Source organism: Astatotilapia calliptera, chromosome 10 (genome assembly GCF_964374335.1).
Source record: "Astatotilapia calliptera chromosome 10, fAstCal68.1, whole genome shotgun sequence".
Taxonomy (NCBI): Eukaryota; Metazoa; Chordata; class Actinopteri; order Cichliformes; family Cichlidae; genus Astatotilapia; species Astatotilapia calliptera.
The window spans coordinates 12,342,568-12,363,073 of record NC_137431.1 but is presented as its reverse complement, the minus strand read 5'-3'; the positions used below and the strand labels follow the sequence as shown (position 1 = coordinate 12,363,073).

The 20,506-nt window shown below is 40.8% G+C and overlaps 1 protein-coding gene and 2 long non-coding RNA genes across 3 annotated transcripts; 2 read left to right on the top strand and 1 right to left on the bottom strand.

Annotated features, from left to right (window-relative positions):
* Positions 1-4,861: 4,861 nt before the first annotated feature.
* Positions 4,862-6,731, top strand: LOC145431390 (uncharacterized). The gene is made up of 2 exons (XR_013911696.1): positions 4,862-5,245; positions 6,017-6,731. It is a non-coding gene; the product is annotated as an uncharacterized LOC145431390 (long non-coding RNA).
* Positions 6,732-7,165: 434 nt separating this feature from the next.
* LOC145431391 (uncharacterized) lies at positions 7,166-8,838 on the bottom strand. Its single transcript, XR_013911697.1, has 3 exons — positions 8,704-8,838; positions 8,327-8,433; positions 7,166-7,400 (listed from the first exon to the last, which is right to left on the bottom strand). It is a non-coding gene; the product is annotated as an uncharacterized LOC145431391 (long non-coding RNA).
* A 571-nt stretch (positions 8,839-9,409) lies between these two features.
* Positions 9,410-15,956, top strand: LOC145431392 (uncharacterized). The gene is made up of 5 exons (XM_080307043.1): positions 9,410-10,453; positions 10,599-10,915; positions 11,124-11,309; positions 15,008-15,068; positions 15,141-15,956. The coding sequence occupies exons 1-5, from the start codon at positions 9,825-9,827 to the stop codon at positions 15,331-15,333; spliced, it is 1,386 nt and encodes a 461-aa protein (XP_080163169.1). The 5' UTR covers positions 9,410-9,824; the 3' UTR covers positions 15,334-15,956.
* The last annotated feature ends 4,550 nt before the right edge of the window (positions 15,957-20,506 follow it).

The window sequence follows — 20,506 nt, the reverse complement described above, 5'->3', positions numbered from 1 at the left end:
CGCGGTGCCCCCTCCTTCTGACAGGAACCTCCTACAGACCAGGTATGAAGGATGCCTGAGTGGACATACAAAACTCACAAGTTCCTGGCTCTCACGGCTCCTATGCAGAGGGTTAGTCGAAGACGGAGGGGCATCGCGAGGGGCGTCGGGGGACGGGGGACTGTGCCTCACTGCCCTCCCCTTCTCCAAGAAACCCGTCTTCAACAGAGTCGAGAGAGCCGGGAACTTGTGAGGTGTGCATGTCCTGGTGAGCCTCCACCTTTTATAGGTGGGTGCAGCCTCGACTGTACAGAGACAGACCAGACCAGCTGCACCACACAGACACTTCAAACCTAATCTGAGTACAAAAAACACATACATACATACATACATACACACAGACACAGACACACACACAGACACAAACATCTTACCATTTAAAAAAATAGGGTTCCTTTACAATGTCAGAAGGAGGAAGGCACTAAGGCACCGCCTTCCGCCCCTCGACGCCCTCGCGGTGCCCCCTCCTTCTGACAGGAACCTCCTACAGACCAGGTATGAAGGATGCCTGAGTGGACATACAAAACTCACAAGTTCCTGGCTCTCACGGCTCCTATGCAGAGGGTTAGTCGAAGACGGAGGGGCATCGCGAGGGGCGTCGGGGGACGGGGGACTGTGCCTCACTGCCCTCCCCTTCTCCAAGAAACCCGTCTTCAACAGAGTCGAGAGAGCCGGGAACTTGTGAGGTGTGCATGTCCTGGTGAGCCTCCACCTTTTATAGGTGGGTGCAGCCTCGACTGTACAGAGACAGACCAGACCAGCTGCACCACACAGACACTTCAAACCTAATCTGAGTACAAAACACACACACACACACACACACACACACACACACACACACACAGAGACACAAACATCTTACCATTAAAAAAATAGGGTTCCTTTACAATGTCAGAAGGAGGAAGGCACTAAGGCACCGCCTTCCGCCCCTCGACGCCCTCGCGGTGCCCCCTCCTTCTGACAGGAACTTCCTACAGACCAGGTATGAAGGATGCCTGAGTGGACATACAAAACTCACAAGTTCCTGGCTCTCACGGCTCCTATGCAGAGGGTTAGTCGAAGACGGAGGGGCATCGCGAGGGGCGTCGGGGGACGGGGGACTGTGCCTCACTGCCCTCCCCTTCTCCAAGAAACCCGTCTTCAACAGAGTCGAGAGAGCCGGGAACTTGTGAGGTGTGCATGTCCTGGTGAGCCTCCACCTTTTATAGGTGGGTGCAGCCTCGACTGTACAGAGACAGACCAGACCAGCTGCACCACACAGACACTTCAAACCTAATCTGAGTACAAAACACACACACACACACACACACACACACACACACACACACACACACACACACAGAGACACAAACATCTTACCATTAAAAAAATAGGGTTCCTTTACAATGTCAGAAGGAGGAAGGCACTAAGGCACCGCCTTCCGCCCCTCGACGCCCTCGCGGTGCCCCCTCCTTCTGACAGGAACTTCCTACAGACCAGGTATGAAGGATGCCTGAGTGGACATACAAAACTCACAAGTTCCTGGCTCTCACGGCTCCTATGCAGAGGGTTAGTCGAAGACGGAGGGGCATCGCGAGGGGCGTCGGGGGACGGGGGACTGTGCCTCACTGCCCTCCCCTTCTCCAAGAAACCCGTCTTCAACAGAGTCGAGAGAGCCGGGAACTTGTGAGGTGTGCATGTCCTGGTGAGCCTCCACCTTTTATAGGTGGGTGCAGCCTCGACTGTACAGAGACAGACCAGACCAGCTGCACCACACAGACACTTCAAACCTAATCTGAGTACAAAACACACACACACACACACACACACACACACACAGAAACACAAACATCTTACCATTTAAAAAAATAGGGTTCCTTTACAATGTCAGAAGGAGGAAGGCACTAAGGCACCGCCTTCCGCCCCTCGACGCCCTCGCGGTGCCCCCTCCTTCTGACAGGAACTTCCTACAGACCAGGTATGAAGGATGCCTGAGTGGACATACAAAACTCACAAGTTCCTGGCTCTCACGGCTCCTATGCAGAGGGTTAGTCGAAGACGGAGGGGCATCGCGAGGGGCGTCGGGGGACGGGGGACTGTGCCTCACTGCCCTCCCCTTCTCCAAGAAACCCGTCTTCAACAGAGTCGAGAGAGCCGGGAACTTGTGAGGTGTGCATGTCCTGGTGAGCCTCCACCTTTTATAGGTGGGTGCAGCCTCGACTGTACAGAGACAGACCAGACCAGCTGCACCACACAGACACTTCAAACCTAATCTGAGTACAAAAAACACATACATACATACATACACACAGACACAGACACACACACAGACACAAACATCTTACCATTTAAAAAAATAGGGTTCCTTTACAATGTCAGAAGGAGGAAGGCACTAAGGCACCGCCTTCCGCCCCTCGACGCCCTCGCGGTGCCCCCTCCTTCTGACAGGAACCTCCTACAGACCAGGTATGAAGGATGCCTGAGTGGACATACAAAACTCACAAGTTCCTGGCTCTCACGGCTCCTATGCAGAGGGTTAGTCGAAGACGGAGGGGCATCGCGAGGGGCGTCGGGGGACGGGGGACTGTGCCTCACTGCCCTCCCCTTCTCCAAGAAACCCGTCTTCAACAGAGTCGAGAGAGCCGGGAACTTGTGAGGTGTGCATGTCCTGGTGAGCCTCCACCTTTTATAGGTGGGTGCAGCCTCGACTGTACAGAGACAGACCAGACCAGCTGCACCACACAGACACTTCAAACCTAATCTGAGTACAAAAAACACATACATACATACATACATACATACACACACACACACACACACACACACACACACACGAAGCGCTGCCTGAGGAAAGCGGGGAGGATCATCAAGGAATCCAGTCACCCCAGCCATAAACTGTTCCGACTACTTCCCACAGGAAGGAGGTTCTGCAGCATCCGGTCCCGTACCAGCAGACTGAGAGACAGATAATTCGTAAAAAATGTGTATACACACACACACACACACACACACGTAGAAAAACATTTAGTATACACATCCAGAAATGCATATACTATTATATATTGTACATATATTTATTAGTTTCAGATTAGCCATTCTTATATTTTGCTTGTTTACGTTATTGTATTTTGCACGTTATTGTATTTTGCACAACTCTGTTGCTTGTGAAGCTCGCACACAAGAATTTCACTCACATGTACTGTACCAATGTACCTGCACATGTGATGTGACAATAAAAGTGATTTGATTTGATTTGACATGTATATTCAAACCTCACGGACAAAAACCAGAGGACAAAAACTACAAGAACAATATAAATATGGAGAAAACTAACCTTAGAAACATGCAGGGTGACCGGAGACAGCAGCACTGCAGACATGAGGACAGGCAGACAGTTAAGGCTGTGTGAGAGTCAAGTTCACTCCTATATATGACCTCCTATCGCAGAATGCGTTACTGTGACAACGCAGGCTTTGTGCTTTGAAGTGTGGTGATTGGTGACGTCATTGGAACGGCCTGTGATCTTACGTCACACTAGCCCGGATCAATTTGAAAAAGGCGTTTTTGTCTGAAAATGCTCGTGTCCAAACCACCGTTTTCACAGAGTTGTGTGTTCACATTGAAACGGCCGAAAACGCTTACGTTCCAGTACTGCGCATGCGTGAAACGCAAGGTGACTGGACCTGCCTCATTTCTGTCTGCCGTTTATTTACTTTCCGGCTCTTTGAAACGTGCAGGAAAATGAAAAGGAAAAGCGACGAGTTTTTTAAATGGACTAACAATGAGGTGGAGTTGTTGCTGCAAGTAATACAAAAGTACAAAGTTGCAAAAGCGATTGAGAATTAAAGAATTTGAAGAAAAGCTATCTGCTATCTTTGTGTTTTGCAGCAGAGAAAAAATATAGTTTATGTCAATAAAGCCTTTGATCCGGAGAAGAAAAGGATGTCAGGAGGGGACCTGGATCTGTGTGTTTACGCCTGCGTGTTCTGACGCCATGACATCTTGAAGATGCCGTTACCACAGAAACTGATTTTTGGGCATTTTACAAATTTTAGTCCATTAAGCTATTTTTAACCATTTCATTTTAAAGAAAAGTGTCAAATTTGAAGCCTTCAAATCAAAGTAACACCTTTTTTTCATATTCATACACCAGTCGTTAATAATTTCTACACCTCTCCCGGAAAATTTAAAACATACAAACAATTTACGGGAAACAATCTTGGAATACACATATTTGATCACGTTAGAACTTGATATTCACACTGGAACTTGTTAAATTATTACAGTAATTTACATTTAAAGAAATTTTCAAACGTACCTGCAGCGAAGTCCAGGTGACAGTCGGGGAGTCCGGGTCCACGGCGAGCCATCTTCAAACTTGAAAAACAAATCAAGTACAAACGATCCACAGATGAAGTACTTGTTGTGCTCTCAAATTAAATCCGCTTTTAGTAAAATGTTTTGCAAAACTTAGCTTTCCACAGGCTGAGGTTGGAGCAGGTCGAAACAAGTCCACGAGCAAGTGTAAACGGACGTTTGGAACCTTGTGCAGCATTTATATACCCTCGGCGACCATGGTTACGGTTGTCAACGTGTACACGTGCACGTGATAGAACTATCCGATTGTTCAGTCTGACGTCACTAGCCGTGTCTGGGTCTAAACTCCGCTGCAGGTCCATATATCAAACGATCACTATGGCATTACTGAGAGTTGAAAAACTGTCTAAAGTCTTTCATCTTTAATAAAATGATCAGCGTTCTGCTCTACCAGGTGTAACAATTGAGTTTAACATCCACGCATCCATGAAAACGGAATTTATGACATTTAACGGAGTTAGAAGTTAGCAGGGAGTTAGCTCGCTAGCTTCTATCTAAATACAATATAACATGTCCTGACTGCGGGGTTTTGGAAACAAGTTAAAACGTACAGCTCTGCTATCACTTCCAACATAAATGAAGACAGAAAACTAAACAGCAGTGACGTTTGTCGCGCGGGAGCCTGGGATTGTTTAGCTAAACGGCCTAAACCGTTTCCCATTCATTCTCTATGGTAGTGCTAAACCACTACGGATGTAATATATTTTTGGCCACTACGGTCTTCCGGCGCTGTAACGAGTTTGAGATGCGGCGGCACATTTAAAAAATCTCCTCTTTTACGTTTCGGGAGAGAAAACAAGTAACTCAACGCTCGCAACACATCCCAACGCTCCTCATTCATTGATCAAAGGTAAGAAACGTCGTTTGAAATAACAGTAAACCAAACAGAATACATTTACAGGTGTATATTACAGGTAATAGGCGTGTTGCGATTGCATTTACGAAGCATCCATCGCTCAGTTAAAGACGGTGGGAGTTTATCTGCTGTTGTAAAGTGGCACGGTAAAAAATGAATGAACGTGATCCTTAAATAAATTACGTGTTTCATTGACGTGTTTTGCCATTAAATAAACTTTGTAGGTTTCCGACTGCTGTGACACTGACATTACTATAATGTGGTACAATTAAATAACCAATAAGTGTCTTGTTATGAGATGACATGCTAAATGACTGAACCTGCTTTAAAAGAAAATGTATTGCTTTCATGTTGTAATGGTCAGTCACCTTATCAATGCGAAAATCTGTTTTGATATCTCTAACATGAGCAATGCCCACTCGTGTATGAATAAACACGATAGCTTAAATACATATATGTTGTTAATCTACCAGCAATTCTTATGTGCCATGACTACTAAGCAGTTACCACAAATTTTGCAGATATGCCAATAATCATTCAACCATGAAAGGTTTTTATTTACAGACAGAACAGTTTGTTATACCTGGAGGAAAAAACACTTTTATCCCAAATGTTGTCAATGTTCTTTCAAATTGAGTCTCGTTATTGTTCTCCTGCATCCTGCTGTGTAAACCCAGCAGCAAGATTATAACCTGAAATGTCTTTGTTTGTGTTTGGAATCAATTTTGTTTAATATAATTGTTTATTTTTTCACTGCTTGTCAAGATGCAGAAGAAAGTTGCGCCATATCCAGGGAAAATCTCTGTGGTTGTTCCGCAAGGGGCCACTTGGATACCTTCTCCAGGACCCGTCAAAAGAAGCTCGACGGATTAAAAATGACCCCAAACTGCAGGACAAGTCTGCACCTGTGAGGGATGATGTTGTACATCAGAATGCTCTGACTGTCATCTATCAGAGAGGAGGGGATGAGTCTGACATGAAGGAAGTGCAGGGAGAGTACATTCTGCAGTTTGGAAAGTATAAAGGGAAATCTTTCCGGTGGCTTCTGGGGAATGATGTCGGGTACACCATGTACCTGATCAAAGATCTCCAGAAGGAAGAGGCTGCAGGGACCTCTGTGGAAGAAGGGCATGGCAAGGAGAGCTTGCATTCATTTGTACAGTATGCCCTCAGCTTTACAGAGATAAAGACTCTTCTGAACTGCAAGACCAGCAGAGTGAGTGTTGCTGCAGAAGCCTCTGAGGATGATCAGCTGGTTGGCTTTGGCTCACGAGCCAAGAGCACCTGGAAGGAGATTCAGGAGTCTCCTTTCTACGAGGCAGAGAGACAAAGATGGGTGGAAGAAAAGAGGAAATAGGGGAGAAACTGTTGATATTGTACATAAGATAGTTTTGTTCTAGTTTTGTAATGTTTATTTTGTTTATATAAATAAAAACTGATTGTAAATATAAAAATGTGAATAAATTGTGTTCTGTAAAAATAGCAGCACAGCTCTCTTCTTTATAACCTCTTAGAGTTCACCTGTATGTTTATATACCTGTGTGTGCTCACCATCAGGTAATCAGTTTTAAAAAGCTATGAGTGCAGCCCTGAAAGCTTACATATTATTTCTAAATCACTTCATGTAATGATAACAAGCCATCCTTTCTCTAGTGGGGTCTCACAGCTTTTATCTTTATAATCTTTCTGGTTGATTTGTAATATTAGAAACATGACTGCTGTCTTTTATCTGTGTGACTATACAGCCTGTTTCAGACATGACAACCAGACAGTGTCTGAAGTTATCTTTAATACATGCAACACAGCTGGAGATAGTCCAGACACTTTCTCACTTCTGATGATAATATTTTTGGTTTAGGTATTGTTGCTTTCTGGCTTGAAGCTTATCTACAAAAGCAGTTCAATAAGGAGAGATCATGTGGAAAAACCGAACATGATTTATTGAGATACAGAAATAAATGTAACTGTTAGGCAGTTAGACTCCAATGACCCATCATAGCAGAAGAAATCTCAGCAGTGACAGGATTTTGCATAAGCCACACCCCAGAGTCAAAATGCTGGTAGTGATGAAGATGGAGGCTGGGACAGGGTTCTGAGTGACCACGGTGAGGAGGAGAAAGGAGAGGAGGCGGGCTGCATAGCTGAGGATCTGAAACACAGAATGGTAGAAGCAGAAGAGCAACAGATTTAAAGCATGCAGAGTGGAGGCTGGCAAGAGCATGACTGGAATAAAGTAATGATGTCAGTACTGAGTTTGTGCTGGAAAATGAATAGATATAAACTAACAGCCACCAGGAAGCAGACAGATGACTTATTACAGACATGCCTTGTTTAAATTATGTATAAGCATCATTTTCTATGTCATCAGAATGTATCTGTATTATAGTTTTAGCTTTAGTCTTTTTATTAAAAGTTGGATGTCTGCATAATTGTAGACTATATGTCTGGTATGTATCATCTCAAGACTGTCATGATACAGTCTGAGTTATGACAGTATAGGTACGTAATGCAGAAAATGCTCCACAGGCCATAAAACTATATAATCTAAATAAAATGATAATGAAATAAAAATTAAAAGCAAAGTGAAAAATAAATGTTATCCACAATAAGTAAATTGAAAATGGTGTTTAACTTTTGATAATGTAACACAACCTTTGTCCCAACCAGGACTCGAACCCGCGCTCAGACAGTTCAGTGTAAAAAAACCCCCATTTTTTTCCAATGCCCGAAAAGCTGCGATTTGATTGGCTGTTTCTCCGTTACACCTATACGCGAGGAGAACAACTGAGATAATCCATCCAAAATACGAGGTTAGTCATTCATATACTGCTGCATGGGCTGGGCTGTAGTTACATAAAAAGCCGTGCAATCCCGACCGGCCAATTTAAGACGTAAGCAAAGAATAAACTCTGATGCAGCAGCAGGCACAGGTGTCTGGAGGTGCTACATGGTGGAGTACAAACTACTTTATAGACGGAAGATGTGGAGACAAAGAAGCCAAAATGGAGACAGAGGACAACTGTCAACCATGAAAACGACGTAGAAAAGACGGAGGACGTGTGCCCGTGGCCATACCTGGAGGAATTTTTCATGTGCAGAGGGAGAAAAGGAGACAGCGTCCAGATGCAGTGCAAACTTTGACCTCTACAGTCATTTCAGCTTACAAGACTTCAGCGTCTAATCTAAAAAAAAAAAAAAACACATTGAGGTAAGAGGTTTTACAACTATACGTGTACAATATTGCCTTCTTATTTTTCATGTGTGTTAAGGTTATTAGTTTGGCTGAGATATTGTCACCGCCATTGGTTAGCCTGATATTAAAATAAGACGGAGCTAGCTAATGTGCGTGTGTGCATGCATAATTGAGCTAAATTCGTAGGAATGTTTTAGCTTATTATTTGGATAACCACCGTCATTACAATAAATTAAATTTGTAGTCATTTAAAACTCACAGGCCTACAATCAGCTGGCCTATATAAAAAACAAAAACAAAATTTGAACACAGTGCTGAGCTGCATCTCAAATTAATCTTCCAGCTCTCAGCTGACATGTACCAGAGCCCGCTTGATGGATCAGTTGATCAGGATCATTGGCCTGATATAGGTCTATCATAGTGACGTGGCTCTTAATCAGTAGGGTTATATGTTTCCCAATATGATATATTTTTTTAAAGAACATAATGTGGATTGTTTTTATTTGTTAGCTGTATGGGCAGCATTTTTGTGTATGTGATCCCTTTCCTTAAATTACATTTGCTATATACACATATTTTGCTCTCTTAGTATTTTTAGAACCTGACTAATACTGAAAACTTTAGGGTGATACTGATAAAAAGGACTTAAAAATTTAGATACTGATACATTGGTCGATACTCTTTTTACAGATAGTATACAGATTACAGAACTTGGAATGTATACAGAAATTCATGTTTTTCGCAATGATCGTTCAAAATTGGTTTACATTTGTAAATAAATACAGCAATATATCTGCAAGATTTGACCAAATTCACCACTCTTTTATACTATGCTAAACAATCAAAGATTAGCTCATGTCTAGTTGAATGATGTTTTAAAAATGTTTTCCTGTAGTGTTAATCACAGTGATGTTATGAAGTAATGTATGAACCTGACGTATGATAATATTTATCTCTACAGAGGAAACATCCATCGAAGATTGAGCAGTACAATATCACTGTGGCATCAACATCTCGTCAGCGAAAGGCCACAGCCACACCAAACAAGCTCTCAGCAAATACACAAGCCAAGTTACCAGACCTGATGTTGAGAGCTGCAAACAAACATGTTCCACAAGCAACTGTTGACATGCTTGTCATCAATTTCATATGTGAGGGTCTACAGCCATTTGCAGTGGTAGAACAGCCATCTTTCAAAGAATTGGTTACCACATTACAACCTCAAGCCAAAGTCCTCTCCAGACCCACTGTCCGTGCCAGAATCTGTGAAGCTGCTGATCACATGAAGATGACTTTGGTTGCAGCATTGGATAAAGTCAAATTTGTTGCTACCACTACTGATTGTTGGTCAGTTCATCAGAAAAGTTACCTTGGAGTCACATGCCATTGGAGGAAGAGTCCCTGGAAAGAAGATCTGCAGCACCAGCATGCAAAAGATTGAGAGGGTCTCACACATTTGACATGCTTGCTGGTGCGCTTGATGATATCCATTGCCAATACAAGATTAGAGGCAAAGTTGTAAGAACCACAACTGATATGTGGAAGGCCTTGACAAAGTTGGATCCACTGTTTGGGGCACAAAATGATGCAGATGAAGCTGAAGATGAAACAGACCCAGAAACTATTGACCTGACTGACCATATTGACTACCATGAGGCAAGTGCAATTCTTGATGAAGACTCTGGTTTGGAGTATCAACTCCCGTCTCATCAGCGATGTGCATGTCACCTGCTAAACCTTGTGGCAACATCTGATGCTGCCCTAGCAGAGAGCATGAAGGAAACCTACGAGAGGCTCTCCCGTGCATGCTTTGCAAAATGCCAGGCCATTTGGAACAAAACTCATTTGGCTAATGAAGTGGTAGAGGACAAGTGTGAACTACAGATCATTCGTCCCAATGCAACACAATGGAATTCAACCTACCTTGCCATTGAAAGGATAATACGCATCATTGATGAGAAGGGGGAAAATGCCATCAGGAGCATTTGTGAGGAGTTCAAGGTGAAAATGTGAGTAAAATTGGACACCTACCAATATGGTTGCAAATCTTGTGAATTTTCCTTAATGGATGGTTAAAAACGTGAGCAGACTCTTAATATTAAATCAGAAGATCCCTGTTATAGTCATGGTGGGTTTTGTTGTTGTGTCTTACAGGTTGAGTCCTGCAGAAGTTGCATTCCTTAGGGAGTACTGTACCACCATGAAGCCACTGGTGAAAGCTTCAAACATTCTTCAGTCTGAGTCCACTTCCTTTATGGGATGGCTCCTGCCAGTAATCCAACAACTACTGTTCAAACTTAGCAGGCTGGAGACATCAAGCAAGACATGCGTGCCACTCATCAGAGTCCTGCAAAATGGCCTTCAAAAGCGTTTTGGAGCGATGATGGAGGATCCAGAGTTGGCTGCAGCTGCAGTCCTCTTACCCAAGTTCAAGACTTCCTGGACTGACAGAGCAGATGTAACAGAGGCTGGTAAGGATTCATGTGATCCCATTTTTGTGTATTTTTACATTTGAACACATGCTTAAGTGAGTATTTCACCTAATACATTGTAAGTTATTGATGGTCTGTCCCGAATACTAAACAATCCTTTTTGAGAATTTGCCGTTTTTAAATTTGTGTTCAGGAATAATCACTGAAATGTAAATAACAAAATTGTGTTATCTACTTGCAATTACAGCCTTGACATACATCAAACAACATCTTGAAACGACAGAGCATGAGAGTGAGGATCAGCAAAGAGAGTCATCTGATGAAGATGAATTCTTCTCCAGACCAATCTCCAGAAGGCTGCAAAGTGCAGTTGAGCTTGATGGTTACCTTGCTTGTGCCACAGACACCATGGAGCTGCTGCACTCCTTCTCAGGTATCAAAAACCTCTCTCTTAAACTGAACACAGCTCTGCCTGCTTCTGCTGCGTGTGAACGACTTTTTAGCTGTGCTGGTCTACTCTTCACAGCCAAACGAAGTCGGATTGCCTCTGTTAATTTAGAAAACCAGCTCTTGCTGAAACTGAACAAAAGGTTCAGAAAGTAAAGTGTGCTTGAATGTCCAGCTTGAATGAAAAAAAAATACACAAAGCTGGAGTTCTTCTGTGTCTTTACGTGGCCAGCTGCCTCTTCTTCTCCCATTCTCTCTCCCTCTCCTGTTGCTACTTAAATGATGAAACTGATCAATGATCAGCTGATCGCTTTTCTCTCTTGTTTGTTTATCGTGCATTTCGAGCCAGAAAGAGGAAACCAGCGGTGGTCGCTCTAAACAACAGCAGCAGGTTAAAACTTGATCAGCTGCTATTAGAATTTATTTAATATTACTTTCTAGTATCAGCTGATGTTGGCTGGAGCCACAGCTGTAACAGCTGCTGGTCATGATATCGGTTTGGATATATGGTGAGAGGGAAACGTGAAGATGAAACCAGGAGATGTCCTTACTGAATCATCAGAGCTGAACAGGTGATGGAGAAACAGGTTTACCTTTTAGGTGACATGAATAAGTTGAAGGGAAGTTATGAACTGTTTCTAAGAGACAAATAACATCAGGATCCTTTTTTACTGACAGCTGGTAACTGTGCAGGGACGGGTCTAGCAAAGTTTTGCAAGGGGGCAGGTAACCATATACATGCACTGTTTATAAGATTGGGGAAACCTGCAGTCAGCTGAGACTGAAGAAGTCAATTGGATGAGTGACGAAACGTTTTTCCCACAAAACGTAAAGTCCAGATGAACAGAATCAACTTTTGGAGATACTATATAGCTCATGCTAATATCACATCTTCACATTTTTCTTTTTAGAGGTAACAATAACTTTGCATTCTCGCTACTCACCATGCTCTAAAACAGGTATATGTTAGCAATGACATCATTTAACAAATGTTTTTAAAATTCTAGCCGTGCTAATTAGCCTTAGGATTGGTTGAGGTCTGTGCAAGCCTTTGGAACAAAATCAGTCTTTTAAAGCTCACTATTTTCCAGCTGAGCCTATAGCACATTTGTTAAAGTCAGTCCGGATTGTACAGCTTCTAATCAGAAACAATTAAAGTTTGTTTCTTTTTTTTGTGCTCATCAATCTTTTTCTGTAAGTAGTTACCGAAATACAGTCAACCTTTCTTCATTTTCCTAAGTGTGTGTGTGTATATATATGTGTGTGTGTGTGTATGTATGTATATATATGTATGTATGTATATGTGTGTGTGTGTGTGTGTGTATATATATATATATATATATATATATATATATATATATATATATATATATATATATATATATATATATATATATATATATATATATATATATATATATATATATATATATATATATAAAACAAAACAAAACAAAAAAAACAAACCACAACGCCCCCCAGTCCCACACAGATCAACACAACCATCAAACATATTAGAGGAATATAACAGTAACAAAAGTAGATTTAAACAGGCAATACCTCTAGACTAGCAAAATAAGAGATAAAGGGTTGCCACTTGTGAAAAAATTTGGCTGTGCAACCTCTCAACGTATATTTAATTTTTTCAAGTTTTAAAAAAAACATGACATCTTCAAGCCACCGGGAAACAGTAGGATACTTAACAGACTTCCAATGCAACAATATTAGACGTCTCGCTAATAGGGATGTGAAGGCTATAATATCCTTTTGTGTGGAATCAAGTGTAAGTGAGCGAACAGGAATCCCAAATACAGCAATCAGAGGACAAGGATGAAGAGTTACCCCAAGAACAGTTGACATAATAGCAAAATACCCTGTCCAGAAACCTTGTAGCTCAGGACACAGAAAAAACATGTGGCTAAGGTACGACCAGTACTTTTAACATTTTATCAATTATTTACCAAATTAAAAAACAACATGTGGTAACTTATTTTTAATTTTGCTGCATACAAGTTGAATGAATGCTTACTGGATCTAGAACACCATTTAGATCATAACAGCTCCTGATCAGGATGAATTTCATTTTCAAATCAAATTTCATGTCGCAGTTTCACACTTTTGTAACATATTATTTCAAAGCTTGCTTATGGGCTTGTTTTGGAGCAGACCAACAGTCAGGCTCGTCTTCACCCTTACTGTCAGACTCTGAATTGATGGTTCTGCTATATCTCACCTGGCTGAGTGGGGACACATGTACTAAACGTTAGAGTTCCCACTGCAGGAGCTTGGGTTTGAGTCTGCCCTCGACCGTGTCCTGTGTGCCATACCGCCTCACTCTCTCCCCACCTTCCTGCCTCATGTTCTGAAATCTCTTCCTCTCCATCAACTTTGAGTTTCTTTGAGTGGAGCTTCTTTTGCAGCTGTGACAAAATATAGAATGGTTTCTGCAACCAGGGGAGTAAAATGTGCTGCAGTGTGAGGGCGCACAGGTGTAGGTGTGGAATTTTACATATAAATATTATAGTTTACTTCATGCACAAGAAATGTAAACATTTAATCTAACCCACTTTTCATCAACTACATAACCTTTATTGGAGAGTACATTCATAAATTGTGTGTATCACACACACAAACACACATCCACTAAACTCTCTCGTTTTATATCTCTCCCTCTCTCTTGTGAATGATGGAAGTTTGGTGGACTGTGTGGTTTGTCTGGCTGAAAGTTGTGGTTTTTTTTTTTTATGTGTGGTGTGTTGTGAGGCTGATTATGAGTTAGTGTAATTGTGTATGGTGTTGTTAGTGTAGTTTATGTGGCGTTAGTGGTTTTTCCTGGATGCAGAGCAGGTCAGTATGCCGTGGACTTTTACACCACCATGTTAGGGATGGAGTAAAGTAATAAAGCTTGAGTGGAGAAGCTGCTGCAGGGGCTTCCTCAGCTGAGCTCTGAGGACAGAGCTGTCCTGGATGCTAACTTTTCTTTGGAGGAGATTAGTGCTGCTGCTGGTCAGCTGGCTCCTGCACAGGGTGGGCTGCCTGCAGACTTCTGTAAAAGACTGTTACTGGCATCGAGCCATCATGTGGGGCTCTCTCTTCTCCCTAAAAAACAGAGATTTGTCTCTGCTTAGAAATGGAGACGTGGCTCTGTTATGCACAGATTACTAACTTCCTTCAAAAGTACTGGCCACCAGGCCGAAACACTTTGTGAAATGAATCACTCACAGGGATCAGTCGTACTGTGTACCACACAGCTCTAATGTGAACAAGAGTTTTCTCATGAGAGACTTGGTAGTTATTTGTAAATTGTACAGTTTGATGTTGGAATAATTTCTTTAGATTAAGAGAAAGTGTTTGATAGGATTGACAATCTTTTTTGTTTTTCCATTATGAGAAGTTTTGCTTTTTGGAGGTGGATTTTTGTCACTTTTGGGGCTGTTGTATCAGGCGGCTTTCTGTTTTGTAAAAGTGGATGATGGGCTGAGCTGCCCAGTATAAGTTTGGAGAGGATCTAACTGGAATGTCCTGTTTCTGGAATATATATTTATATTGGTATATTTGTTAGAATTTTTAATCTTTGTTGAATGTTTTAAGAGATAAATAAGCAAAGTTATCTAGATTTATGTTGCCAGGTTTATGTCGGAGGCCTCTGCTGGTGTTGTCATTGTTTTTCTGTTTTCATTACAGATCAGAGTGATGTGGACTTTCTCAAAAGATGTTTAGATTTGTATGAGAACCTTCAGCAAAGGTGAGCTGGTGAAAAAATATGGTGTAACAGGTTTGTTGGTGGTCATATAGAGACTTTTTTTTTTTTTTTTAGGAAAAGAAGAGTCTCGGAGGTTGCCATGGAGACGGTCTGTGTCAGACTGTCTAAACCAAAAATGGATGCTGTACATACACTGATAAATGTCATTTCAGGAGTGGCCAGATTGAAATCCAGAGAAAACTATGCTAGAGGTGAAAGGTCAAACATTGGTCATCATGTTGAGATTTTTTTTAATACCACAGACTGACAAAGAAAACTGAAATTTGTGAATTTTAAAGGTGTGCAAGATGTGCTGTGTTCAGTCGCAGGGCCTTGCCCTTTTATTTCATTTGTCTTTGGTTTTGAGTTTTTATTTGTGCTCTTGTAATTATTTTGTGATAAAACTTTTTCTATTTTGAGATCAAGATTCAAGTGGAAATCTTTGTGTGTCTGTCTCTCCCTTGGTTTCTGTAGAGGTGCAGTGTGGGGGCGCCTGGATAAATGTTAAACAGAAGCTAGATGTAGTGTTCCTCCACTGTCCGTTAAGGATATGAGGAAAAGAAATGGTCAAGAACAAAGTGTATGGTGTATTTATAAAAGAAAATGGCTTTTAAATTGTATACCAAAACGACCACCAGAAAGTCAACTACAACTTGTTACATAATCATCATGATTGTTGTATCAGTTTAACAGTTTATGGGTTGACTTCTTTCGGTTCATTCACTGTTTACATCATGAAGGAAAAAGAAGGCAACAGGCTGAGAAATGAAGCTGTTGTGTGTCTTTGTGGCCACACGGGGGCAGTGCTGCATAAATAGTAGAATCTCTTCCTGGACACTTTTTCTGGACCTCTTTTTAAATGACTAATAAAGACAACAACAACATGAATTACATCAGGATCTGATATGGTTGTCTTTTTTTGTTGAGCTTTATATATTTCAGAATGCCTAGAGTTTGTTTGTTTCCCATGTTTTGTGATACAGAACATCTCCTCTCAGACGGCTGTTGTCTCATAATGGGTCGTTACCTGGTCTGATGGGGTGTTTGTTCCATTTATAAATCAAGTGATTGATTTGTGAAATGAGCGATGGCCTCTGACCTGCTGACTGGTGTCTGATCTTCTCTGCTCCCCTCAAATTTGACAACTACTCGGCTAATGTGATGGTGGACAGGAAGTCACTAAACCTGGGACTCTGGAAACACATTTCTAGGGATAAAAAGTTAATGTAGATCGTTTCAGGAGATAAATATTAAATGATCGATTTGGCGATTATACTAATATAGTAAGAAAAGAATGTATGAAGAAAAGATTTTTTTATCTATACACTTAAGCAACGACCAGAGTCTTAGAATTGCGCTTTCACCAGGTTTTACTTGACTGAACAACAGAACTTCTCTGTCTCCTTTATAAGGGGTCACATCCTGAGTTATTTTTATTACCCCTTGATTCAGCTGTGACCTGCTTATCAAGTCTTTTTACAAGTACATCATAATTATCTGCTCTCATGCAGACATAAGTTGAGCAATGGTTTAACAAACTTTCCCATCAAAAACATGAAGGTTTAGCTTTAAGCTTATTTGTCCAAACAACAAAGGATAAACTGCCAGCACCTGGACTGAAACAGAACATAGTAGTGTTGGATGTAAGTAAAGGAAATACAAGTATAACTGTGACTATGGAACAAATCTCCTTCAATGTTAAACCTTAATGTTAACCTGATTGTGTTTATTAGAAAAATCAGTCATTACAGTGTCTGTGATTGCTTCACATAGTTAACTCTAGTTGTCTGTGGGTTTGTGTCAAACTTGGAGTGGAAAAAAAGCATAAAAACTGTGGAAGATGCAGACTGTGAAAGTCTAGTTTATTTCATGAATACAATTTTTTTTTTTTTACAGTCGCTAGAACAAAGTAGCGTACATTCATGATAAAGTAAATACCACAACACAACATGGACAGTAAGAAGTAAACTGAATTGTCTTAGAACTTATTATATTCTTTAAGCTTAAAAGCAACACCTAGGATTCAACTGTTTGTGTTTTAAACCTTTTATTCAAAACTAGTATGTGTCAACACTTCTTTCTCCCAGCAGCATTATTGAAGTGACACTTTAACGACACTTTACCTGCTGATGCTTCACATCACAATCTTTATGACGAAAAAGCTCAGATGTCTGTGCTGTCACTTGTTATGAAAATGGACAGAACCTGGGCTCAGGCTTCCTCTTCTTCTTTCCTTCCTCTTTAATAATAACCATAGATCAGTAAAATAGCCATATTTTTAAACAAATGATTTTGATGAAGAGAATTTTTTTTTCTAGTGTGCATGAACTCAAAATCTTTTAAGTTTAAATCTTTTTTGTTTACCAATAACTGGGGAAATCCAAACTTGATGTACCAGGTCAACTCAGCGAGCTCCTGTCTTGACCTCCCCTCTGCGCGCACGCACGCACGCACGCACGCACGCACGCACGCACGCACGCACACACACAGTATCATCATAAATGCCATGATATCTTTCTTGTTCAAATAGTTTATTCACTTAACAAAGAGGTAGCTTGGAAACTCAGTAAGAAGGAGGAAAAATAGTTTAAGGACATTTTCTCAAATAAAGAGGATTTCATCATCTTTCTGTTCATAATGGGGCGATTGTGGCTCAAGAGTTGGGAGTTCGCCTTGTAACCGGAAGGTTGCCGGTTCGAGCCCCGGCTTGTACGGCCGCGGTCGTTGTGTCCTTGGGCAAGATACTTCCCCCGTTGCCTACTGGTGGCGCCAGTGTCCGGCAGCCTCACCTCTGTCAGTGCGCCCCAGGGTGGCTGTGGCTACAATGTAGCTTGCCATCACCAGTGTGTGAATGGGTGGATGACTGGTTGTGTAAAGCGCTTTGGGGACCTTAGGGACTAGTAAAGCACTATACAAATACAGGCTAAATAAAAGAAGAGATACATCAGAAACAAATCAGTAGATCCAGAAATTATAGAGTCAAACTCTTTTCAGCTGTAGAGGTACACTTCATGCACTCCTTAGCGTACAGTTCAAATGCCTGTGTTAGGGTGCATTGTTTCAGTTTCATTAAGTCTTCTTGCAGTTACATGATAATTATTATGCTGGAGTGATCAAAGCTCATAAACATCTGAGTTACACAATGAGTCTTTCAAATGTGTGGAATATCCCAGCTGTAACCTTTGCTTTCAATTTGGTTAAATTTGGCATTCAGATCACAGACTAAACAACAAGTACAGTAGGTCTTCCACTCCACAATTAAAAATAGCAACACTCATGCAAGGCTTTATTCTCCATAGAGTCAACATAAAGCAACATTAAATAATGGATCTTTCATCTGAAAAAATTACAGTTTGTATAAATTTACACTGAAGACCAAAATACACACACATACATAAAACCCATAAATCACTAAAACCTATTAAAACACATGGAAAATTACCTCATTTGTTGTGCTATTCAAAGATGTGTATGTGTGTGTATTCAGGCCAAGTCATAAAGAAAGCAATAGAGGTCAGTATACTTTATGTTCTACAGTCGCTGCAGATTAATGAATTATAGTGGAAACTTGAAGATCCTAGGTATAGTAGTTTGTGGGAAATAAATACAGTGAAGTGACCATTTAGCTCTTGTGGCATGAAACTGCTTAGTGCATTATTATTTGCTTTTCTACAATATGATATTTGTTTAATAATTGATTGATTTAGTGCATAAAATAGTTGATAAATAAAATGTTAAATATCTAATCTAAGGGAGTGTCTTTGACACATGCTGACTGCATTCTTCTTATAACCAGAACAGGAAGTGAGATCAGAGGAGAACAAGAGTGAGCAGTTTGGTGAAAGGAACAGGAAGGATGAAGAAGAGGTGAATATCCACACAGTTTAAAAGGAGACATCATGGCACAATAAGAGCACAAGCTCTAAGATGAAGACTGGTAATGATTAAAAACTGCACTAAATAGTATCATTCTGTGACTTCACACTTTAGGTAGTGCATAACATGTACCACTTTATATTAATTTTACTATATGTTTAAATAAATAAAAACAAATAACTTTAAAAGGTGCTGTTATTGAGTGAAAATTCAAAAGACTTCATGGCTGGGGAGAAAAAGGGAGAAAGATGGAGGAACACAGCACACATAAGAAACAGGTAAGAGTGGACATGAAGTCAAAGTCAGGGACATGTCCGATAATAAAGACCTTCCACCTGGCTACATATATGTCACTTCTGCTTTGCCCACATTCATCTATGGTGATCGCTCATAACTAAGCAGGGTGCTATGCTCTTATCAAACGATGATCCGAAACTGCTCTTAAAATAATTATTACAAGAATATATACATATTTTTTTTGTTATTTTTTTTAGTTGAATATAAAATGTTTGTGTGTGATTGTCAGTACAAAGAGGAAGCGCGGACAGAGAGACTGGAACTAACAGAGATCAGGTGGATTTTTCACAACATCTACATGCATTAAATGGATGCGTTGTGTGCTTTTCAGTAGCACTCTGCTATTAATGTGAATAATAGCATTTAGCAACATTCACATCACTGTAAACTTGAACAGGATGAATGCCACTATACTGATGTGACAGACTACAAATCTGTTCTCCACTCTCTGAATTGGTGTACACGAGTCTCTGTGCTGAGTCTGCACAACAAAGTGTTTGGGTTTGCATGAATTCAAAAGCTGTCATTTAAAATCAGCTCTATTACCAGTTTGCTTCTTGTGCAGGTACGTGGAGTCGCAGGGGGATTTTGAACTGTCTGTATTGTATAATGGTACTTTAAATACTTGATGATTTGGTGGACCTGCCTCTATGTGGTTAAGAGACTGAAACAATGCCGTGCAGGTTTCTCCTCTGATCTGCTTTTTCTTAAACTGTTTTTGAAATTTACTGTCAACATGACTGTGCCATTGCATCGGGTTTTAAACTAAAGTGACCACCGTAAAGCTGATGTATTATATTAAAATCTCTTATTCTTAGACACTGCTGTAGGTCATCCAAAAATTACATTTCTTTTGAAGGCAACACTAAAAGCATGACATTAAGACTGAGCTGAGCCCTCCTAAAGGTTTGATGCTGGAGTCGCCCCTGATTGAGTGCTTCTCACACATTTATGATTTTGAACAATTTACAGAAAATAATATCAACAGTAAGTACTTTTAAAGACTTAACATATAATAATAGTTGCTGAATTCATGCAAGTCAAATAACTGATTGATCAACTACAGAAACAAAATTGTACTTCATGCGTTTCATGAGCACAAATCTTCATCTGTAAAATAACAACTAAAGATGTCAGATAATTGTAGTGAAGTCAAATGTACCAATTTCCACTTAGAAGCAGCGGAGAAGAAGCCACAAATGTGATGGAAAGAGTAATAGAATAAACAGCATCACAATGATATATGGGAATATGACAGTAAATACTAA